This window comes from Equus quagga, chromosome 14 (assembly GCF_021613505.1).
Source record: "Equus quagga isolate Etosha38 chromosome 14, UCLA_HA_Equagga_1.0, whole genome shotgun sequence".
Taxonomy (NCBI): Eukaryota; Metazoa; Chordata; class Mammalia; order Perissodactyla; family Equidae; genus Equus; species Equus quagga.
In genome coordinates this window covers 40,892,170-40,917,057 of record NC_060280.1, presented here as the reverse complement: position 1 = coordinate 40,917,057, position 24,888 = coordinate 40,892,170, and the positions used below count along the sequence as shown (strand labels likewise).

Below are 24,888 nucleotides of genomic sequence, written 5' to 3'. Positions count from 1 at the left end.
TCAAGGAGTGGAGTATGGGGCATAGTAGGAGTCGGTGTGGGAGAGAAGATAGTAAAAGAAAGTTATTTCTCAGGATAATTTTATCTATTGGAAAGAACAAAACCTTAAGCAGGACAAGCCCTGGACAAAATTGTGGAGTCAGGGAAGGGTGCCTCTGGTACCTTCAGCTTTCTCCTTTTCTGTCCCTTTTCTCCCTCCACTACTGAGACCTCTAGGATCTCTGTGCTTTCTTCCCCCATGTCTAAGCACGTTCTCAAAGCGTCTGCAATATCTATCATAAACATCACTTCAAATGTGCCGTGGGATATCTACTCACAGCAGTATGTATATAATTAGCCTCCTCAGTCATGGAGGATGGAAAATCTTTGTTCTGACATTAGGTGAGAGAATTCACCGAAGGAATCTTCCCAGCATCTCAGAAGTAGTATCACTTTCGGAAATTCCACTTACACGTATTGTTCTTTGTTTCCTCCACTGGACTTCTCCCTTCCAAACCATTTAAAGGCTCTGTTGTAATCCTTATTGGATGATAAAGACCCTCCTTCATCTTCAATTTCTTCACTAAACATTCCATTTACTATCTTTTCTTTACCTAAGACCCAGTTCTCTCCTAAGGACATCCCTTCCCCTGTAGCCCTTTCAGACGGAGTTAGTTATTCTTTCACATCACACATTCCTCAGGGCACAGAGTTGGGGTTGGCAACTCAGTGCTGCTTCCAAACATGCTTCACGTCTCACTCACAGAAATGTAAACGCTAAAAACTCTGCCTCCTGAGGCTCTTGACGTCTAGTTTCCCGCTGTCTTTCAACTTTGTTTATAATTACTATAATTTACTGCCAATTTCTGGGAAAAGAATTTCTGTCTACCCCAAGCTCTGCTATTTTTCTGGGTTACTTTAGTGCCCACATAAAGGGCAAATTATCACCATAGTCTCATTTTTTCAATTCCAATGATTGAATTCTAATGAAATTAGAATTATCATTTTAGCCATCCTACCTCTGGCCACTTACTCAAACTTGCTCTTACCTGGATTGCTCTCACATAAGGAATATTTATTTCCAATGTCAAACTCTCTCCTTTCTTTCCAGCTTCGGGCACCATTCCCCCAATACCTGCTGTTTCACCTAATATAAAGAACTTTCTTTGAAGTTCTTTATTTTATTCTAGTCTTTCAGCTCATTCTGGACCACATATCCCATATAGAAATTTCAGTAATCTAATGTTTAATAGATATTAGTAGGGAAGGGGGAAAGGAAGTGAAGAAGTGGAATTTTTTATTGAAATCATTATGGGTAAATTACATTTACTATCCAATTCTGGGCAATTCTTACCCCAAAATCTCTTAAATTCACTAGATGAACATGGGCTCTTATAGAATTGACTAAAGAGGAACTAGAGATTCCTGGACAAAGGAGGTACAAATGGAACAAAATCTTCAGGGAAGGCAACTAAAGCTAATTTTAGAACAAATCATTCTTAAATCTTTTAAAACCATTGAGATAGTTTTTCATGCCAAGGTTATAGCCCAGAAACCAACGTGTCAAAGACACATTGAGCACAGATCTAGAAGTCTGAAGACTATAAGAGAAAATTTAGCAGACTGAAGAATCGTGAATTCAGTATCTGGCATATAGTAGTTACTCAGTAAATGTTTTGAGGGAATGCTTACATTAACAGTATCATAAAAGTTTTGGAACAGGTAGAATGAGCGAGTTTGTAAGCCCCTTCTCTCCACTGACTCTGTAGTCTATCTGTTCTTTGTGAGCACTTTCAACCATTCTTCTTTTTTTCCCCCTTAAACAGTTGTTTATCGGTAGTGGGCTGGAAAGGGTGATAGAATTAACACACGCAGACAATACCACACACCAATGTCACCAGGGAGGTGAGAATGATGAGAAGAGCAGCCTGGAGCGGGGATGAGGCCCCCTCTACAAGAGTGAGTGTGGGAGGGGCTAGGGCGTGGAGTGTTGAGGCGGGATCTTAGGATCCCTCTGCTTAGCAGGCGTGGTTAGAGATGAAGAGGGACTCATTGGCTGCAGCCCCAACATGACCACTCAGGGTGTACTTTCCCTGGCAGACGAGGTGTTACAGCACAAAACCATCTGTATGCTGATGGCTCCCAAGTGTCTAACAGTGCCCTAATCACTAGATTCTTATATCCATGTGTCTACTGAATGTGTCCACTTGGATGTCCCACCATCATCTCAAACTCAGTATTCCAAAATGAGGCTTTTTATTTTTTTCCTCCAAATATACTCCTTCTCTTGTATTTTCTTAACTTAGTTAAGTGTACCACCCAAGGTAGTAACTGAGGTAGCATTCTACACATCTCTCTCTTACACTCATCATCCAATAAAACCTACTGATTTTACCTCCTACGTATTCTTGAAACTGTACTCTACTTTTCATCCATACCATCACTACGCTAAGGTATTATCTCATCAGCTCTCACATGGACTATTGCAGTAGTATGAGTCTATCTCTAGTTTTGTTCCCTCAAGTCCACAGTATTTTATCTAAATGTCAACACTGACCACAATTTTTTTTCTTACCTTAAAGATCTCACAGTGGATCTCATGACCTACAAGATACATTCATCCACAAGCTACCTTTTGTATACCTCTCCATCCACATTGCCCACTTCACCTTCTCTTATTTTACACTTATCACTGTAAAAAGTACTGAAGACTGTTCCCCATATACACCATGTGCTAAGCCTCGCCACATGTTTGCCATTGATTTTTCTTCTGCCTGCCTATCCATCTTTTCACAGTGTATTCCTACTCATCTTTTAAGGTTTATCTTAGGCACCTCACTGAGATTTTCCCTGTCATTCTAGTATGGGTTAGGTAGCCTTGTATTTGTTTCTATAATAAAACTTCTCACACTGTTTAGAAATGACTTATTTACATTTCATCCTCCCACTCTAGACCGTGAACGTATCTGTGGCATAGAATTACCCACATGCTCCTTATCACAGGGCCTTGCACTCGGAGTATTCGGTAATGGTGTGAATGATGTAAATTAAGCATATGTGGTACATCTATATGGACCCAAATGAGGGACAAAATGTAAAGTCCTATTACTAGAGCTTCCACTGGTTGTCCTTGTTAACTTTACTACTCATTTACAAAATGGAGCTAAGAAGAGAAAAGCTAAATAATAAGCCTTTGTAGTTTTGTTTCTAAAACTACTGACATTGTTACTTAGAGAGAAGTTTAGTGAAAATAGGATGAGCTTTGGAATCAGAGAGGCCCAATTTCTAATCTTGGGTTCCCCGCTCACAAACAGTGCGAGCTTGGATTTACTGATACTGATCCTCAATGCCTGTCTCTTTGGAATGAAGATAAAGCACCTACTTTGTAGGGTAGCTTTAAGAATTGAGGATAATGTACAGAAAAGAACCTGGCAATTCAATATTCTGTTATTGTTATTATTATTTCTATTATGACCTGAAAATAATTATAATAAATTAAGCATTTTATTTGAAAAGTGAGTTAATATTTGTAAAACACTCAAAATAGTGTCTCGCAAGTAAGTGTGTGCACATGCATGTGTCTGTATTTATGTATAGAGAGAGATATATATGTTTTCATAAGGGCCTAAAAGATAAATGAATTTATTATATAAACGAAATAAAATTTTAAATGATATTTTATAAGCTATAAACTCTGAAAGGCTTAAACTATTTTAAATTTATAGTTCCATATTCTGAAATAAAACCCAACTAGAAAGAATTGTACATCTGCAATGGAAACTATAAAATCATTATTAGTTACTTTAATCAGCACATTATTGGTGAGTGGAATAATGAATAAGGGAAGGAATGAAAATGTGGCCTATTTAAGTATCTGGTGAATATAATTAAACTGTAATTATAGTTATAGACAGGCAAGAAGGGTCCCATCCAAAAGCAAAGATGAGCTTCCCAATCTGTATTAATGGTATTTCACCTTGCTTTGAATACAAACTGCTTGGAAGTTCCAAAACGTCTACAGTATCTCTTACTTGACTGGAATAAATTGGAGTTTGTATTTTTTGTTTTGTAAAAGCTTTTACCAAAAGAGGTTGGGTTTTGATGGACTAGGATGTTCAGGATCTATTTCATGAACAGGGTTTCATGGACAGGGTCCCCAGGCAGAGTGTGTGCGTGTGCATGAGAAGAGAAAGAAGGGCTTATGAGCATTAAGAGTGAAGCTGTCCTAACTGATCGATGAAAGATTGACATGGTTAACTGACAATTAGCCTAACAAAGGATATTCAAAAATACTTTAAAGACCCCTTTGTAAGGAACTGAATGACCATCAATAAGTCTATTATTTTATTAATATTAGCATTCTTTTAATTTAAGCCATAGAGCAGAATTCTGGTTGTGCAACCCAATTCACACATAAGGACAAAATAGTCTATCGAAATGTGGAATGTCATTCAATGACAGATACTCACAAGGGATTCTCTTGTTAAAATAAGGCTGCTCAGTCTGGGTTGGTCTGATGCTTTACCTCGTCTAACAAAATCTTTAAGTTCTTTCCCTCTCCTATTCATGGCTAGATCTAAAGTTAGTTGTGTACATACTTCCCTTCTTCCCTGCCTTCTTCCACTAGACTGTGAGCTCTATGAGGCGGGACCCGTGGATTATTTATCTCTATATCTCCAGTACAAAGCCCATTGCCTTGAATTTCTTAGATGCTCAACCAATGTCTCTTCCATCCACTTGTCTTGATGTAATGAGCCAGTTCATTCAAATACTAAATATTTTTAATATCTTATGAGAGAAAAAACTAAGAGGAAGCCCTCTATCCCTCCTAATAATGATTTTAATTTTGTTACATTTTGTCTTATTTAACATGAATTTTGAGACAGCAGGAAAGGAAACTTTAAAAAAGGTGACTATATCAAGGGTGACCAAGTCTTACATTAGCAAGTCACTTTATCATTTCCTGGGGAATACCAGGAACATGGATGAAGGGGCATCATATCAGCCTCCAGTTTTAGGAGGAAAAAGGTAATAAAAGTAATAAATCTTAAGTCTTGAGTCCCTGCAAGCTCTACAGGTAGTTATTCTCTACTTACTAGGCTTGGGACATTGGTCAAGTCGGTTAAGTTAGTCTCAGTTTCCTCATTTGGCAAACGGAGTAATCATGCCTCTTTACTTCACAGGCTTAAACTGATGCATAAAAAACAGATTATTTCTGTGAAAGCATGTGGGCTCTGAAAACTCATTCAAATATAAGGGCTCATCTTGATGTACCATGTAGCAGACTAATGTTGGGAACCTCATAATTTATTTTAGAAGAAACATCTAGTACCTTCCAGATGTGGTGAATTGCCAATTCTGACACAAAAGCTGTTTGAGCCACCCTCCACAATGTAGGCAGCCCAATACTAACCGTGGTACTTCAGCTTAATGGTTATATAAACCTCTCACATCCAAGGAACATCTCTTTTCTCTTTTGGCATCTCCAGTGTCTAATACAATGCTCAGATATAGTACCACTCAATGAAGGTTCATTAATGATAAGAACAATTTTTTTAAAAACTGATAATGGAAGGCAACACATAATAGTCACTAAAAGTGTGGGTTCTAAACTTAAGACTCCCTGTGTTCAAATCCTTGATCAATCTACTTAATCTTTACAATCTTAGCTTTCTTCTTCAGTAAAATGGATATAAAAATAAAGAGCCTCAACCACAGGGTTGTTGCCAGACCTAAATTTCGGTAGCACCATGTCTGGCACAATAAGCACTAAATAAACTCTAATTTATTGATATTAATGTTTTGTTAGATGCTAGGAGTTGCATTCCTTTTACCACTGACTATTAAATATGCTGAATTCACAGATGAATAGGCAATGCAAAAGGGTAGATTACATGTGGCCTAACTAAGAAGTAACAAAATCATCCCCAATGTTATCCATATACCAACACAATCATCTAGTAAGTATCACAGATCTGCCACTGCAGTGAACAGCAGGAGCCCCTGTGGTACATGGGGCAACCCTCTACAGCCACAGCTCTTCCTTGGCCTGGCCAGTGAAGCACACAATCACATCTTTCTGTTTGCTCCTGTCCTTGTTCATGCTCACCAGGTACAAAGACAGGAGATTGGCCCAGCACAAGTCGGAAATAGAGTGTTTCACCCCCAAAGGGAGTATGGGGAATGGTGGGAGAGCAACAATGAGCAGGTAAGCAAACTGTGAGTGGCTGGAGGTGGTGTGAACTAAATGTATGCAAGCTAGAGGAACAGGTGGCTCCCTGGTCTGGGTCCTCACTCAACCGTGCATCCCACACAGTGTGTCCAACCTGGGCCACCGCTGGTTTTCTGTGTGTGTTTGATTTGCAAAACCCATGCCATCCTCACGTGAAGCGATGGGAGCCTCCTGTCCCAGATGCTGCTGTTTCCCAGGGTTGTGCGCTTTGCATGTCTGAAGCCTCAGCTCACAGTGAGTTCTCCCATGGATTTTAACTTACTAGTCAAATGTTTCTGGAGTTTGCAAAGTGGAAGAGATTGGAGGAAATTCACTTCTCATGACTAGCTAATCACTTAGTAAAACAAATGCAAAAGCCTAGGACGGATTTTGAGGGCAGGACTGCCATTGAAGGAAGACTCCAGCCCCTGATCCCAGACAATCCTGGGAATAAATCTGACTTACTTTCAATGTAACATCATCTCACAGCCAAGGCCAAATGTCATGCCAAACCAGTGAACCGTAGAGGCAAGAGACTTTTTGTGAACTGAAATCAGGAAAGCTAGTCCTCCTCTAGCTACTGTAGCTTTGCAGCTCCTTCACTTCTCTGTGTTTGGTGGTCCACACCCACTGTCGCTGCGCTGTGCATGTTCCTTCCTACCGGGCGCTCCCAACTGAGCTGTGCCCAGTAAACGGGGGTATTTGGAACTATAAGCATCAAGTGAGCTGTGTTGCATGAATTGAACGTGCTTTACTGCATGGGACTGGGTTTCAAGGAAATGGCTCTGGAGATAACGAGAGTCAAGACTGGCATTAAACAGTTCAAGAACACTGGAGGAACCTTGAGTTGGGGAATCATTCACTATGAACTAACTCCCCACCTCTAATTTGTTGTGGCATTTCCCAATCCATCTGTGGTGCAGAGGTGTGGACGGGAAGCTTTTGGAAATCAGCCTGGATTAAAGGAAAGGACAAGTCTAGAATATAGAGTGTGTACATATGTGTGTGCATGTGCTGAGAGCAGAGCTTGAGAGCAAGCTGCATCCACTTGAAGAATCCACTTGAATCTGTTGAACTTACACCCCCAAACATTGGGTTTGCTTCCTCAGTAGTGGGCTCCTTCTGGTTTTCAAAATAATGTCTAACTTTCCCCAAGGACCAACGCATTGCACAACTGCTGGGGGTGCCATTCACATTGCAGTCTGTGAAATTGGTGCCCGGAACTGTGCAGCATACAGCCTGAGCAACCATTTATAGCAGGCCTGGCCAAGAGCTTGGCCAACTTCATCCATGGCTTCCAGAGAAAAGACAATGAGAGTGTGTGCACATGTGTAGGCATGCATGTGTGCACATTAGTGTATCGGATGGCCTTATGCCCATGATTCCTTTATACAGCTACCTTTGGATCTCAGTGTGTCTGGAAGATAAGACTCAATGGATCATTTTGTGGGAGTAACTGAACAGACTGCTACTGGGGCTTCTGGTTTCCTTCCGTTCTAATATGACAAAGTGACATAATTCCTGTCCTTGAAAATCAAACAGCGCCAGAGTTGGCTACAAGGCGAAAATGACTGCATCAAATGAGAGCTCAGGAGCTCTCTCCAGTGACTTCTGATTTGAGGCATTTGTCTAGGACTGGAGTTCCCAAACCTAGCAAACTTGGCTACCTATCAAACATTCTGAGGCAAACTCTTGGGCAATACAACCTAAGAATCTGTAGTGTAACAAGTTTTCTAGGTCATTCTGATTAAGCCAGTCCATAAACCGCTATTTTGAAACAATCCATTTGTCTAAGAGACATCATGGAGTTATTCCCAGCAAACATTACATCTCAATTGTGTCATGCAGTGTTCCTGGGAATGTGTCGTCAATGCTTAGAACTCCCAGATCTGATCAGCCCAGCTATTAGATCGGCGCAAGGCTGTCATGATCGAGAATGGGAGAGGAGAGGATAGGAGATGGTGGGACCTAGAGAGTAAAGAGACCCCAGATCAGACAGACCAATCTTCCTTGGGTCAAGTCCAGATCTACAGAGGTAGCCACTCCATGTGTCTACATGGGAATGGTCCCAGTTTCTCTACAACAGCAAGATACCATTTAGCTTTTGTTTCCTCACTTATTTGGATACAGCCAAGGTAATGGCAAGGCTTATGACATTGATATGTCCCGGGGGGGCAGACGGGAACAGGACATGCTAGAGTAAACACCATTCTGTTGGAGTAACCACCTCAGCCCCACAGATAAGCATAGTTAATTGGGAACAAATGACCCTCCCATCCTATATTTTTTCCTTCCCATTTCTTTAGCATTAAATAAAAACTAACAAAAAGAGTGTGCATGGGAGGGAGAGGGATTCCTTTAGTAGGGAGGAGAAAGGGCCTGGAGACATACAAAAGGAGAGGCCAAAACTTCTAAGGCCTTCAAATCTTTTCTTCCAACTTCATATTTGTTCATATAAGTACACACACACACACACAATGAAATTTATCCATGAGAAATAAGTTTAAAATGAGCATTAAGAGAAAAGAAATCAAAGAGGAGACAACTACAATGTAAACCAATTCTAAATAAGGGGTTAGAGAGCAGTTAATCCCGATTTTCTTACCCTGAAAGTGAACGGAGGGACCGGGAAAAGGATAACCGTGTGTGACTTTATAGATACTTTTAGTATCAGCTGATAGGGCCTCTTTCTTGTCCACCCCCCTCCTCCCTCTAGTTCTTCCCAGAGTCATAGTCAAGCATCATACTTACTGGGCAAATATCTGGGCTGGTTCTGTGGCCACTACTGAACAACCAGTCCAGGGAGGGAGTGAGGCAAGCTCAACCAACCACAGAAAACCATGAGTGTCACCTGCATCTCCTTTGCCTATGTTTTCAATGATGAAACTACAGAATGGACAGGATCCTATAAATCCATGCCTGGGTTGATTCTTCCAGAGCCAAGTTGCTGGCAGGGAGAGAAGGAGTTTTACAATGTGCGTAGTCATAGCAGAGCGGAACACTGTTATGTGTAACATTGGCAGGGTCTTAGAGACACTCCCTCTCCTCTCCCTCCTACCCCTACCCCCACATTTGGAAAGGAATGAGAACATTATATGTATCCATAACACTCTAGTGTCCTGAAATATTATGTGGTTGTTTTCCCTTTATGTGAGCTGGTGTTTTTCTTCTGTCTGAATGTAGTGTAACTTGTCATCTTTTCATATTTCACAGTGGACAGTCTAACTGTGTTTCAGAGCAGAGTCCTCCTGATAGCAGAAGTGAAAGAGAGTCCTAAACAGGGAGGTGCTCTAAGAATCGGAAATTCTCTAACCCCTGTTACCGTGTGAGTTCATACCAAGATGGTCCACCCTCAGGAATGGCTAAAACCTCAACGACAAATGCTATTATCTCTTGTCTCAGGGGAAGCATTCCATCGGAGTGCTCCTTGGAGTCTGCACTCTGACGTGCTCGTATTGTACCCCACGAAGGAGAGGTGCAGAATTCTGAGCCTCTCTGTTTCTCTTCGAGAAAGGGCTCCCTTAGTCAAATGAAATGGATAGACCTGTAATCCCCCTCCAGCGCTAGCAGGAAGGAGGGTGGTAAAGGGTTGTTTTTATTGTTGCTATGTCATGATATCACTTACGTGAAGGATTAAGCCCCAATCAGTTGAGTAACTGATTTTCATCTACTAGATGTAGGATCTAATTTTAAGGGGAATAAATGTTTGATAAAGCCTTAGAGAATCTGCTAACAGTGATGCCATAATAGTCATTATTTAATTAATTGGAACTCAAATTTGGAAAGTAGCCCCAAAATACGATGTCTGTGTTAAAATTGTTCTACCTTTCATTCATTCGATTATTTCTTCCTTCATGTAATGCTCATTTACTAAGCACCTACTATAAACCAAGCACTTACAAAGTTCTGGAGAGAAATGGATGACCAAGCCATGACTAATGCCCTTGAAAATCTGTAATCGATTGGGGAACAGAGTCAGAAAAACAGATAATTGCAATGCAATACTGAACCCTCTCCCACAGGAAACTTATGCATAAGATTAAATCCTCATTTGATATCATAAAACATAGCTCATGCCAGTGCAAATAGAACTAAGATAATAGAAACTAAATAATAATCAACCTGAATTGAGTGTTCAGAAAGGGCTATACACACAGTTCTATAGAACTCAGAGTCCATAGAAGAGAAAGATTCTGCTTTTCCAGTACCATAGAGGTCAGCCAGCTTCTTAGCAATAGATTAATATCATTGCGGTATCTTCTCTTCATTCATTCCCCAAAGTTGATTTCAAATAATGTTCTAATTTATATTTCAAGATGTTCTAAAATAGGTAAGAATAATAATAACAATTACTACCATCACTATAATTACAATGCATCAGACACTGTAACAGCCCCTTCCCAAACATTATGAAATTAAGTTCTTCCAAGAACATTAAAGCTAGGTATTTTGCCTTTCCTTGGGACAGACGAGGAAAATGAGGCTCAAGGATATTAAATAAGTTACACAGTAGAGTGGTTTAGTGAAAATTCTGAAATCACAGACGTAAACCTGGTTCCAGCTCTAGCCGGAATATCACCTTGAAGTGCCATTTTACCTGTTTAATCTCCATTTTCTGTAAAATGAGGATAATAATGGCACTTCCCTTACTATATGCTGTGAAAGTTAAATGAGATAATGCAAGTTCAGCACTCAGCATACCGCTGGATGCACAGCAGGCACTCAGTAAATTATAGTTAGTACTACTATTACCCAAGGCTGCCCAGTCTAGAAAGTGTTTTTTGGGTCTTCTCTTCCATTCTCCACCCTGCCATCATAGTTATTTACTCAAAAATCAATTCCGGAAAGTTAAGTAAAATGAAACCAAGAAATAACAATGAAATTAATTCAATGATATAATTTCTCTGATTTAAAGTTCATGTTCTCCTGTGGTTACCAGTAACAGCAGCCAACGTTTTTTGGGTGCTGAGATACACCAGACACTGTTTTAAGTGCTTTCTGTATGATCTCTTATGTAATCTTTGAAAAAGGTAGATAGTAAAGCTCAGATTGGAGCCCCACTCAGTCTGAATCCCAATTCATTCTCTAACCACTAAGCTATCTGCCACCTGGGATAAAATCCAAATTCGTGCACTCAGAATACAAGGCCCCTCACACACTAACCCTGACCTAACTCTTTGACCGTATTCCCTCCGTCTCCGCACTTACCTTCTCTTCTCCAGACATCTCCAATTTCTTACCATTCTCCAAACACACTGACTCTTTCTACAGTATCACACCTGTGTTTCTACCTGAATTACCCTTCCTTTCTCCTTTGATCCATCATCTCCAACCCCATTCTTGTTAGACCTGGCAAACTCCTACCCACTTTCAAAACCCAACTCCACTGTCAATTCCTCTTTGAAGGCTTTCTAAGATTCATATAGTCTATTTTACATCTGCCCACCTTCACAATTCTAAACTATTTGGGGCTTACCTCTGATATTGCATATTATCTGGTTGCCTGTCTTCTCACTAAACTTAAGGCGTTTGTGGGCAAAAGACATGTCTTGTTCAATTTTACATCCTCAGTACCCAACAGTGCTCTGGGTCTGTTGATTCAATCAACCAATCAATAAGAGTGCATGGAGAACCTTTCTGTATGTGCGTAGCACTGTTCAAGGGATTATGGGGTGCTCAGGAAAGCGTGAAATAATCTCCACCCTATAGGAACTGTCAATCTTAATAAAGAAAGAAAACTCACTGTGATGGAACCTGAAAGAGCAATAGGCGACATTAAGGTGTTCAATCTGTGATCCCGATAATAACGCCTAGATTTGGATAGAGCGGGGAGAAAGCAACATGACATGCAATTACAAGGTCAGGTTTCTGGTTACTTCACAAACTCTATTCTGGAAAACACCAGACCAAGTGCAAGAGACTCCATGAGCAGGAAAAAAGAAATGGCAGAGATGGGATTATGAATGAAATTAATGTAGCCAAAATTATATGCTATATGCCCTTCTTGGAGATTCTCAGTGACTGCTTACATAATAAAGACTTGAGAAGCTCCACACAAATTATTTTAATTTTGTTTAACTTATTTGATCCTGGAGCTGTTTATTCATGAACCATCTATTGTCATTCTTACTTTCTATACTCTTTGCCAATTTTATAAAAATATATAGATTAAAAAACAAAGTTCTATATTCTGAGTAACTTACAATAATTCTTGGAATCTTATTATAAGCAGATTCCCAGGGAAATCTTTTATAAGTTTGACAAAAACTCAACCTAGCTAATGTCTGTTGATCGAAATAGAAATTACTAGCTTTATTCAATTACTAGATTTATTACTGCCACAAATATAAACCAGATTCCTAATTTCCTTTGCTTATTTTTCCAAAAGAATCACTAATTACTGTGAGTATATTCTATTTATGTTATTAAATTGGACAGTCTTCTCTTCAGCCTGTGGAAAGCTTAATAGAGGTACTGGGATTCCACGGTCCTCTCAATCCTCTTCTTGTCTAGTATCCTATTGTGGTGAAAAAAGGAGGAGCTGGTCAAAATCTTTTCTGAGGCTGTTGTCCTTGCCTGTGAAATACATATTTTGCACATATATATATATATATATATATATTTGCATATATTTTATTTGAGGAAGAGATTTGATAGCTTACAATTTCCTGTAAAAAATAAGGAGGGGCCAGCCTGGTGGCTTAGTGGTTAAGTTCACGCACTCTGCTTGGGCAGCCTGGGGTGCGTGGGTTTGGATCCCAGGTGCAGACCTATCACTGCTTGTCAAGCCATGGTGCGGCAGCGTCCCACATAAAATAGGGGAAGATTGGCACAGCTGTTAGCTCAGCAACAATCTTCCTCAAGCAAAAAGAGGAAGATTGCCAACAGATGTTACCTCAGGGCCAAGTTTCCTCACAAAAAGAAAAGAAAGGAAGAAGGAAATCAAAATACTTTCTGATATAACAAAGGCCAAGTCAGAAAGGGAACAACCTGCCATGTAGTCATCTCGTTCAAACTCGAATTCTTCAGAAGAAGACCGAGTCAATGCTAGAGGCATACTCTCTACCTTTAGTCCCATCTCAAGGTATAGATAAAATCTCACAATAATGTTCCCCTAATCTTATTGGATACTCATTAGGTAAGTAATACCAAAATATAGGCAAAAGTTATTCAGGAGAGCTGAGTGATCTGAAAATTTCAATCACTATTTCTTCTAATTCAATATTTCATGAGTCATTTTGAACTGCTCCTTCAACACAAGGATTATTTATTTTTTTTAAATGTTAATTCATCACTTATTTTGCATATGGCACTGTGTGTCATACTGGAAATTCAAAGAGATATGAAATAGGGTTTCTACACCTAACAATTTTTGGCCATTACACTTCACATGCCTTCAAAGCAGAGGCCATGCTTTTATACCACTATATCTTCTATACTCCTACAATCAGTAACTAAGGGAAAGTCATGGGCTTTAGTACCACATATAGCAAGATTTTATACCTTCAGTATTTTATACTTTTGTGCACACAAATCCCTTGAACCTCTCTAAGCATCTGTCTTATAGTCTTTAAAATGGGCATGATGTTGATAACTGCCTCACAGATTGTTTTGAAAAATTAAACGTAGCATGTATATGAAAATATATACACAGAGATATTTTGAAAGAATAAAGAAATTTAAGTGGGGAGATCAGATATACATACAGAAGGCAGTATATTGCAAGTGAAAAACAAAAATAAACATTAATCAGGAATACTATTTTTTGTATTTCATTATTTTTTGCTGTTTTTTGTATACATCTACCCAATTAATTTTTCTAAGTCACCAGAGAAAGAAGAATTTCCTGTTGTCTGTGAGGAAGTCAGAAGACTGACATAAGCGGCCCGGGGTTCTCTGGTTCGGATCCCAGGTGCAGACATGGCACCGCTTGGCAAGCCATGTTGTGGCAGGCGTTCCACATATAAAGCAGAGAAATATGGGCACAGATGTTAGCTCAGGGCCAGTGTTCCTCAGCAAAAAGAGGAGGATTCACAGCAGTTAGCTCAGGGCTAATCTTCCTCAAAAAAAAAATTGTTTTAATAGTTCAAGGATACATTTTCTTTCTTTATTGACATATAAATGATATAGAATATTGTATTCGTTTTATGTGTACAACATAATGATTTGATATATGTATATACTGTGAAATGATCACCACAATAAGTTTAGGTAACATCCATCACCACACAGTTACAATTTGTGTGTGTGTGTGTGTGATAAGAACTTTTAAGACCTACTCTTTTAGCATCTTTCAAATAGACAATACAGCATTGGTAACTATAGTCACTATGCTGTACATTACATCCCCAGGATTTATTTATCTTATAAGTGGAAGTTTGTACCTTTTGATCATCTTCACCCATTTTGCCCACACCACACTCCCCCACCTCCGGCAACTACCAATCTGTTCTCTGTATCTATGGTAATTTTTTTTTAATTCCACATATAAGTGAGATCATATGGTGTCTGTCTTTATCTGACTTATTTCACTTAGCATAAGGCCCTCAGAGTCCATCCATGTTGTCAAAAATGGCAGAATTTCCTTCTTTTTTCTGGCTGAATAATATCACATTTTCTTTATCCATTGTCCATCAATGGACTCTTAAGTGGCTTCATGTCTTGGCTATTGTACATAATGCTGCAAAAAACATGAGGGTGCAGATATCTTTTTGAGATATTGATCTTGTTTCTTTTGGATAAACACCCAGAAATGAAATTGCTGGATCATATAGTAGCTCGATTTTTAATTTTTTGAAGAACCTCCATACCGTTTTCCATAGTGGCTGCACCAATTTACATTCTCATCAAAGTGCACAAGGGTTCTCTTTTCTCCGCATTCTTGCCAACACTTGTGATTTCGTCTCTTTTTGATAATAGCCATTCTCGTAGGGATGAGGTCACACCTCATTGTAGTCTTGATTTACATTTGCCTCATTATTAGTGATGTTGAGCAATTTTTCATATATCTGTTGGCCATTTGTATATCTGCTTTGGAAAAATGTCTATTCAAAAGAGATACATTTTTTCTTTATCCATTCATCCGTCAGTACACATTTAGGTTGTCTCCACATCTTGGCTACCGTGAGTAATGCTGCAATGACCATGGGAGTGCTAACATCTCTTTGAGATCCTGATTTCAACTTTTTTGGACATATACCCAGAAGTAGAATTGCTGGATCATATTGTAGTTCTATTTTTAATGTTTTTAGGAACATCCATACTATTTTCCATTGAGGCTGCACCATTTTGCACTCCCACCAAGAGTGCACAAGAGTTCTGATTTCTCCACATCCTCACCAACACTGGCTATCTTCTTTTTTATTATTATTAATAGCCATCCTAACAGATGTGAAGTGATAATAATACTATAATGTACACTAAAAAATCTAAGAGGGTAAATCTCATGTTAAGTGTCTTTACCACAATAAAAGAAAGACACAAGCAAGCAAGGACAATGATACAGTGTTAAGCATCTGAAGCATCCCACAGGAATTGGGACTGGAACTGACTTAGTGCCTCATATGTATGGGCATGTGCCCTTTTTATCCAATAAGAAAAAAAAATCAAGAAAAATTGCTTTCTTAAACAAGAACCTTTGTATAGATAATAAGCATGTTAGTGGTAGATATCCAACCAGGATTCAAGTCTCAAAACTATAAGTACTCTTCATACATCAGATTTAGCTGACATGCCTCCTGTAAGATCAAAAGGAGTCTTTCGTCTAAACAGAAATGGTTTTTGCAGCAACCATTGTAAAATTCCTGGGACTTTCTCTTATCCTACATTCATGAAGATTCATCTCTGCCATGTTCAGGTCAATGTTGACACAGAGCTTTGCAATTGATTATCAGGTCATCTTATGGACACAAACTGGGGCGCTGCCATTTCCCTGGACCCTCTGCAAGGGCATGTCTTGTAAGCCCCTTGGTTCACGTGTGCCGCTGGGCACTTAGCACAGACATAATATGGCATGGTGGCAATGATTTGGATTTAGCATCAGACTTGAGGCACAGTTTCTGCCTTTTATTTGACTTGGGCAACTCTGCTAAGTTCCATAAGCCTCAATGTTTGCATCCATAGTACAGGTTAATACCTGTCTTTTACCAAGCATTCGAGGTGACAGAATTTACTTCATTTCCCTAACACTCCCAGCCCACCTACTCTGCACCAGGCACCATATCAAGCACAGGAGACACACGTATTCACTGCCCTTTGGAGTGTTCCAGGTTTAGCGCAGGAACACACATGTAAATAAGTAACTAAAAATACCATTCCATAGGTGCTATGTCGGACAGCTGTTGTGAAGGTCGAATATAATAATACAGGTGAAAACACCTGCGAGGTGTCAAGTTCCATTCCAGTGGGAGCTACTAGCATTCCAGGACTCCGCTCTCCTTCGTCATCAATCCAATCCCATGTTTCATTCCAGTTTTAAATAAAGCGAGATTCCTCCACAGACTTCCCGGCTGCACCAGCCCACAAGCACAAAACAGCTGTGTCTTCTTCTGTTCTCTCTTTACTCAGTTAGAATCTGGACGTTATAGTGACTGCTGGAAAAAATCATTTCCTGTTTCAGGAAAAAAAAAAATCCTCTAATCTTCGTTGAAGCACCTTAACTAAAGCCTAGAACTTAAATCTCAGCATGAGGAGTAGTTTAGTTTTAAGGTTTCAGTCCGGGTTGTTGAATTATGGATCAAAAGAACTAGCTTAATTTGAGAAAGAAAATTCTTGTGGCGAGCCAACAACACGCCTCTGCATGGCACACGCCCCTGCGTCTCCATTGTGAGACGCCTTCTCTTTATGAGACTTGCGGAAGGAGCAGCTGTAGTCGATCCGTTAGGCACGTTAATAACCCACCCTGCATGGGAATGCAACATTTTGAAAAGGCCTCCTGTTGCTGTTAAACCAAAGATGAGTTAAACTAGGCCCGAGTGGTTCTCCTCCCACAAGGATTTCATTAGGGACTAAATGCCGAGTAAGAGGTTATCTGTAACGATCTTAGAAGCTTGCAGCCACTGCTCCTTCCGCAGCTCCTTAAAAGAGACATGAAAATCCTCCTCACGGGGTTGTTGGAAGGGTTTCATGGAATTTAGCTCGTGCAGTTAATTTCTTTGCCATATATGCCATACACGGATGAATTGGATTTTGTTTATCCATGTTATTTTAACATTCCGCAGGCTTAAGGCCTCCTTAAGCTCCACTTTATTTGCAAATCCTTCCTTGAAACTTCTTTCCCAATGAGCAATCTTTTCTCTAAATTCCTCTAATGCCAACAATAAAAACCCAATAGGCAAGGACAAATGTCTTTCCTTTCACAAATTTTCACATCAATGCATTCCTTTCCACTTCATTTTTGTCACACCTGTTAGCATCTTAATGTTGTATCCCTGCACTATTAAAATAACCTCTCAAATCTACCCTGGGCATCGCTATTTTGCTTGTGTCAATCTTCTTGATTCCTCATTGCTTGAAAGACTAATTAACTTAACAAATATTAATTAGGCCTTAACATTTTCCTGAAGTAGGACTGAGGTCAGATGAGAAAGAAGGTCAACGGATGAAGCTGTGGTGAGGATTTGAAGAAGATTATGGCACGGTTCCTGCATTCAGTTGTTTTTCTTGGACTTAAGAAAGACGATCAAACACATAAAATACTAAATAACAACAGAGAATTCTTAAAGAATAACATAGAAAAGAAGCCACAGGTATTTCTTTATATATTCATTCATTTATTGATCAAGCACATAGATTACATATGTATCTAATAATTAGACCATCTGTCTGGTCTATATATTAGACCATGTAGCTATTCCAGACACTGATAAGAAGTCCAAGGTTAATTACTAATGAGTTATTAAAATAGCAAAAGAAAGAAGATCCTTGTAGGTCAAAAGTGGCCATTAAGAATTTTTATAGTGGACAAAAAAGTCCAATCTCTACCTTCTGATGCCTGAACTGCTTACTCCATCCCCAAACAAACTGGACTACTGGTTATCTCTAGAACATTCCTTGTGGATTCCAGAACTTCTGTATCCTTCCTGGAGGGCAATATCTAGCAGTCTCTTTTTGGGTTGTGCCACAATCTACTAACTATTCCAGGCCTAGATGCAGTCTGTCTCCCGTAGGCAGGCAGCATCCCCTAGCCACTACCCTTCCACTGAAACAGCTTCTTCCTTTCGTGAAGGTCTGAATCCCTTGTGATCTGTAACCTCTAGGAACCGGTTGCACTGACCGTTCGTTCCCCTGCTCCACCATCCCTCACTCTCCTCACCCTTAGCATCCTCCCACCTGCCCATCTGCTTCCTCACTTCAAGGTCTTAAGAAAAAGAAAGCCTGGGGCTGGCCCCGTGGCCGAGTGGTTAAGTTCGCGTGCTCCGCTGTAGACGGCCCAGTGTTTCGTTGGTTCGAATCCTGGGCGCGGACATGGCACTGCTCATCAGACCACGCTGAGGCAGCGTCTCACATGCCACAACTAGAAGGACCCACAACAAAGAATATACAACTATGTACTGGGGGGCTTTGGGGAGAAAAAGGAAAAAATAAAATCTTTAAAAAAAAAAAAAAAAAGAAAAAGAAAGCCTGTTCTATCAAAACACTGTGAGTAACTCATCTTGTTAGCCTTCTTCTATGTGTACCTTTCTCTTGAATTCAATTTTACCCTCTTTGAGGGAAGTCTCTTGTATCAATAACTCTCAGTCACAATATCAAAAATTACTGATGAATCAAAATCATTTATCATATGTCATTTATTACCAATATTAATTGAAATACCAAAATTTTCAAAATAGTGCCGATTTAAGGTTATTCCTGAAACTAAACCATTCTCATTTATGATATTCAAAATAAGTCAGAGAGAAAATAAGTGTGCAACACAGAGGACGATTGACTTTTATTGGATAACAACATGAAAAAAGAAGGCTTAAAATTGTCATATAATATTAATTGCTATGGTTGTAAGCTTTCATCATCAAGGCATCCAATCATTATGCGTGATAAACACAGGTGCTTGATCAACCTGTGCTCCTTGAATCAACAACCAGAGAGATCTAGAGTGCTTTCTCGAGACTGCAAAGTATATGCTAAAGAAGTGTAGAGACATCAGGTAATAGAAAATATAAATCAAACGACTAACTTATCTACTTCAAAACACATATCATCACCAGGCAACATCCGAGGCTTCTCTTTCATGGAATAAAGACAGCTCACTTCAAAAAGCAAATATGGACAGTGTTCTGTCGTGGAAAATGGAAGTGCAAATCATGTCATGGTATTAGTCCCACTTCGCCATTTTCTAACTCTGTAACCTTGGGCAACTCACCTATCTCATTGAACCTCAGTTTTCTTATTTTTGAAAGGGGTTATGAACACGCTGATCCTATCTACCTTTGACAATCAGTGTTCCTAAAAGTGCTTTATAAAGCACTATGTAAATAGAAGATGAAATTGCTTTGATGCCTGTGTTAGGTAATTTACTCCTTGACTTCATTTCCTTTACTCAAGAGCCTTTCTCTATACATACATCTGGAATGCATACATCATCGTGGCCATTTAAATTGTTTTTGTCAGCAAGGCAGCTATTTACATCCATTTATGTTGTAACTGGGAAAATTTATATAGATGATTCTGCCATTTTCTGATGTATTGTGGTGTAGTTCTCAGTGTAATTGTCAAAATCAAGACATAAGGTTTTAGGCAAGCCTCAGAAAGAAATTCTTTCACCTAATTTAGAATGTCTGAATACAAACAATATCAAATTCCTCAGTATCTTTTAAAAACTAAATTTCTATACTGTGTAATTGACAGCAAAATATATTGATAAAAAGTCTAAGAAAATGTGCAAAAAATGGAACTGCAAATTTTCTGCCTATAATATTCTTAATTCATGAAATTCTTTTGACCTAATATTTTCTATTGTCATTCCAAAGACACATCTGCTAATGATGTTACATGTTCTCATTATGTTTCAAATACTTTTCACATTAGGAAGCTCATAATCTTACTATACCTCTCTCCTTGCTGCCCCTCAACTCAAAGTCACAAACAAGAGAGGTTTAGTAACGAAGACAATTTTTCAAAGAGAAAATTGTTAATTTTCATAGGATATATTTGATTATCCTGATGCCCTGAAACTGTGCAACTTATGAAAGTACCAATAAACCATGGAACAAAAGAGAGGAGAAGGGCTTAGTCTTTTAAATTTAGTGAAATATTCTGAGAATTTTAATTGCTTATATGCCATAAATAAACAAGCTCTAAACAAGTTCTGAGGAAAAAGCCACACACATCATTCAACAGCCATTTAAAATGAACACATAAATTTTAAATTCCATAGACTTTTTTTTTCTTTGAGGAAGATTAGCCCTGACCTAACATCTGCTGCCAATCCTCCTCTTTTTGCTGAGGATGACTGGCCCTGAGCTAACATCCGTGCCCATGTTCCTCTACTTTTTATATGCGAGACATCTACCACAGCATGGCTTGCCAAGTGGTGCCATGACCACACCTGGGATCTGAACCAGCAAACCCCGGGCCGCCAAAGCAGGACATGCACACTTAACCACTGCACCACCGGGCCGGCCCCAACCGTACACTTTTTTGATGGTCAAACCCTTTATTAGCATTTGCTTCCTAACAATGGTGTCCCATGGCAGAATGCTCTAATTCCTGCACGTTTGGACAGATGACTAGAGAAATGGGGAGAGGTCAGTGAGCTGACAGAGCCTGCTTGAGATGAATAAATTATTTGTGTCTCTCACATGGAAGAGAAGAAGAGGGAGAATACACTTCTGAGAACAAAGGTAGAAGGTGTCAATTTGGCAGACCCAAACTGTAAACAACAAACAAACAAAAAAACCCTAACCCTCAAATAACATTATCAAAAATGCTTTTTTTTTCCCAAACATAAAGAGCAAATTGTCATAAGAGAGAGAATATTAGACTACATAGTATTATATTTGGCAAAAGGGTTAATTGGTGCCTGGAAAGAGCAAGAAGTGTTTTTGGTTTTTTTGTTTTTTGGCCAGTTTGTCTTCCCTCTCAGAGGTAGGAAACCATTTGTTCCATCTTTCTCTCCTCCATTCCTCTCTCCTCCTCCTTTTCTAATGCCCAAAATATTCAGTGGGTAAGGTGAAGTGCTATAGAAAGGTAAGGAAAAGTTCCCCTTCCTTTTTTTTACCTCGGGCCACTAGGACAAAAGGATAATCCTGATGCTTAAAAAAAAAAAAAAAAAAAGGAAAAAAAAATCTTAGCCTAAGTAATAATAAACATTTTACCTCGACTGAATGGAAGGTTTGGTAGTGATAAATAATGCCTTGTGGAGGTGCTATGCTTTATAAAGTACCCTCATGTGTATTACCCTTTTGTTTTCTCCCAGAAACCATGTGAGGAGAGCAGGGGAGGTTTATTTCTTCCACTTTTTACCAATAAGCAAGGAGGCTCAAAGGGTTAAGTGACTTGCTCAACAGCACACATCACTCAGGGCCAGACCTCGGACCCACATTCCGGGTCCACTACCCATACTGCCTCAATAAGCTTGCATCACTGAGAAGTTTCACTCAAACAGATATATATGAATTACAAAACAGGAATAAACATTTCCTTTGTGCCTTTCATGGTAGATATCAAGATCTGTGTTTTTGTACTTAGTCAATGAAATATCTTTCATCTGTCCACACTGAGTACTATTGATTAGTGAGTTATACACAAAGTACATAGATCCATAAGAGAAAAGAAATAGAATTTCATTAATACTGAATTATTTTCAAAACTTAATTCTAACAGAAAAGCAATTCAGTGAAAGTCTTTTTAAATGAAATGCATTTATCCATTCCCTTATTAGCCCAAAAATATTACTGAGCACCTGCCGTATTCTAAGCAACGCACTGGGTACTCTGGATATAACAGGAAACCACAAATCCTCTGCCTGTGCCTTCATGACACCCCAGCCAGCAGATGAGATGGACATACAACAGAGAGTTATTAAGCGCCTGACGGCGGGGCTATGGGAATCTAACCTAGACAGGGGTGGGGACAGGAAAGCTTCCTTCAAGAAAAGGCAATTAAGGTAAAATCCAAAAAAAGGATAAGAAGTGCTTAGGCAACAAGGAAGGAAAAGGCAGAAAGGAGGGAGCACAATGAAAGAGATTTCAGGAAAAAGTCAGATGTGGAAGAGGAATAATGTGGAATGCAGTGGAGCAGATGTGATCCCTAAGGAGACAGTTTAGGGTGAGGACAGACAGGCTGCAGATCAAACCGTAAGGAACTCCAATTTTTACTACAGTTGGTCAGGTTAGGGAGGAACAACCAGAAAGATGTTATGGCTTTACTGTATATTTTACTTTGCACTGAATTCTGGGTTCCTTAAATCAGAGCTCAAACGGCACTGAATATATTTTTATTTTCTTAAATGTAGTACATACATGGAAATGCAAAAACTAACATCTTTAGACACCTTCTCCTTAGCAGACCTTTTCACGTACAATGTCTCATTTAATCCTCAGAACAGCCTCCACCAAATGAAATACAGTCTGCTTTTTACCGAGGCTCAAAGAGAGTGCTATTTTCCAACCATCCAGGATGGCAGACCCAGAATTAGAATCCAGGCTTTAGGATTCTTTGTCCATTGCCCTTCCAAGGACACCACACTCTGGCCCTGTTAGCTTAAGAATCCAATTCATCCATCAAGTGCTTATGAGGATCCTGCTGTGTGCCAATGAACAAGACAGATAAGGCCCCTGTCTTCATGGAAACTATATTCTACTAATAGACAGACTAATGTCATAAGTCATGTTTTTGTTAAGAGTACCCATTTACTTTAGAGGAAAAAGTCTTTCATGATCCAAGGACTGAAATGAAGTGTCCAGATTCGGACTCCACTTCTCTGATGTCTCCTCTGTCCACTGTTATTCCAACGGTCCGGCGTTCTCTCTCCCTCAAGACCATGGACACTGTGAGCAAAGGCATGGCCAGGAAAGATGTCAGTACTCTGTACAGACTGGTCAGTATTCTGTACAGATTGGCTGGTTTCATGTATGTGTTCACTGAATTTGTATTTTCCAGCAGATAAGCCAGATTAAGTAAAAGCATGTTCAAAGTCAGGAGTTCAGACAGAAATCCCTAGGTAAATACACCCATTGGCCTGCAGAATTAAAACGGCACTGGAACTGCTGTCGACTTCCTGGTAACCCCTGACTCTCTTACCCTTTCCCTCCCCTTTGATGACTGGGTTGATGAGTTGAGGTCCTAGATCTAAGGTGTCCTTTGGGAGGCGGCCACCTTCAGGAAGCCCTGGCCCTGTACAGGCCCCTCCGCACACCCCGCAATACGACGAGCCCCGCTTCCACGTCGGCAGCAGAACCAGCTGTTGCACCCGCGGGTGGGCTCAGAACTACCGCAGCATCCCCACCGAGACTCCTGTATCCTGACTCACATCCCCTTTGACTCACTTCGGTGGTTAAGGATAAACGGAAGGCGTGATAAAATAAAGCAGCTTTTAACTCAAAACCAAAAGCCACTTCGAAGGTCTCTTTCCACGGTGTCCTTTTGAGGCCTTATTTCCTAAAGAATAAGAAAAGTCCTTCCCTCTCCGAGTCCCATAAACCCTGCCCCCCTTCCCCCCCAAGCCAGGAGCCCGCCCTGGACCCCGCGCAGTCACCTGTGCCTCTCTTCTCTCCGCAGCTCCAATGGCAAATCCGTCACGTGGGCTCAGAACGAGAAGAGCAGCCGGGGGCAGCACCTGTGGCAGCGGCTGTCCGTCCACATCAACAAGAAGGAGAGCCCCAACCAGACGGCCGTCATCAAGCCCTTCCCCAAGACCATGGAAAGCCGCGGCCCGGGCGCGGGCGGCCCCGGTGGGCCCGAGCCCCCAGATGCCGGGGGCCCCAAGGCGCTGTACGACGTGGCGGAGGCCGAGGAGCGCGCGCCCGCGCGCCCGCGCTCGCCGTCGCCCATCAGCACGCTGAGCCGCGGCGCGGGCTCGGCCGGCCGCACGGACGACGATGTGCCGTCGCTGCACTCGGAGCCCGCGGCGCGCAGCAGCTCGTCGCAGGGCTCGCTCATGGAGCAGATCAGCAGCGTGGTGACCCGCTTCACGGCCAACATCAGCGAGCTCAACTCCATGATGCTGTCGAGCGCGGCGCCCGGCGCCGGCGTGGGCGCCCCGCTCTGCTCGTCCTACCTGATCCCCAAAGAGATCCAGCTGCCCACGACCATGACGACGTTCGCCGAGATCCAGCCGCTGCCCGCCATCGAGGTCACGGGCGGCGCGCAGGCCGCGGCGGCGGCGGCCCCGCCGGCAGGGGGCGCCACCCGGGAGAGCCCGGCGGCCGGGCCCGAGGCTGCGGCCGGCAAGGCGGACCTGGAGGAGTTGGTGGCTCTCACTCCGCCGTCGCCCTTCAGAGACTCGGTGGACTCGGGGAGTACGACCCCCAACTCGCCAGTGTCCGAGTCGGCCCTCTGTATCCCATCGTCTCCCAAATATGACACACTGATCATCAGAGATTACACTCAGAGCTCCTCGTCGTTGTGAATGTCATTGGAAACCACGCTGGGTTCCGCCGACGGAGCGGAGACCTCCGGTGTTCACAAGACACAGTGACAAGCAGAGTCGCCTGGTTAAGACCCGAAGTGGAAGATGCCAAGTACACCCGTAACGGAAAC

At 40.9% G+C, this 24,888-nt stretch overlaps 1 protein-coding gene across 1 annotated transcript in view; it reads left to right on the top strand.

The window, feature by feature from the left end:
• The window catches only part of GRM5 (glutamate metabotropic receptor 5), a 456,665-nt gene extending 431,777 nt beyond the window's left edge, over positions 1 to 24,888 (top strand). The window contains exons 8-9 of the mRNA XM_046684592.1: positions 6,091 to 6,186; positions 23,908 to 24,888. Of these exons, the coding sequence (XP_046540548.1) occupies positions 6,091 to 6,186; positions 23,908 to 24,757 (946 nt within the window). The 3' untranslated portion in view covers positions 24,758 to 24,888. The remainder of the gene's footprint in view (positions 1 to 6,090; positions 6,187 to 23,907) is intronic.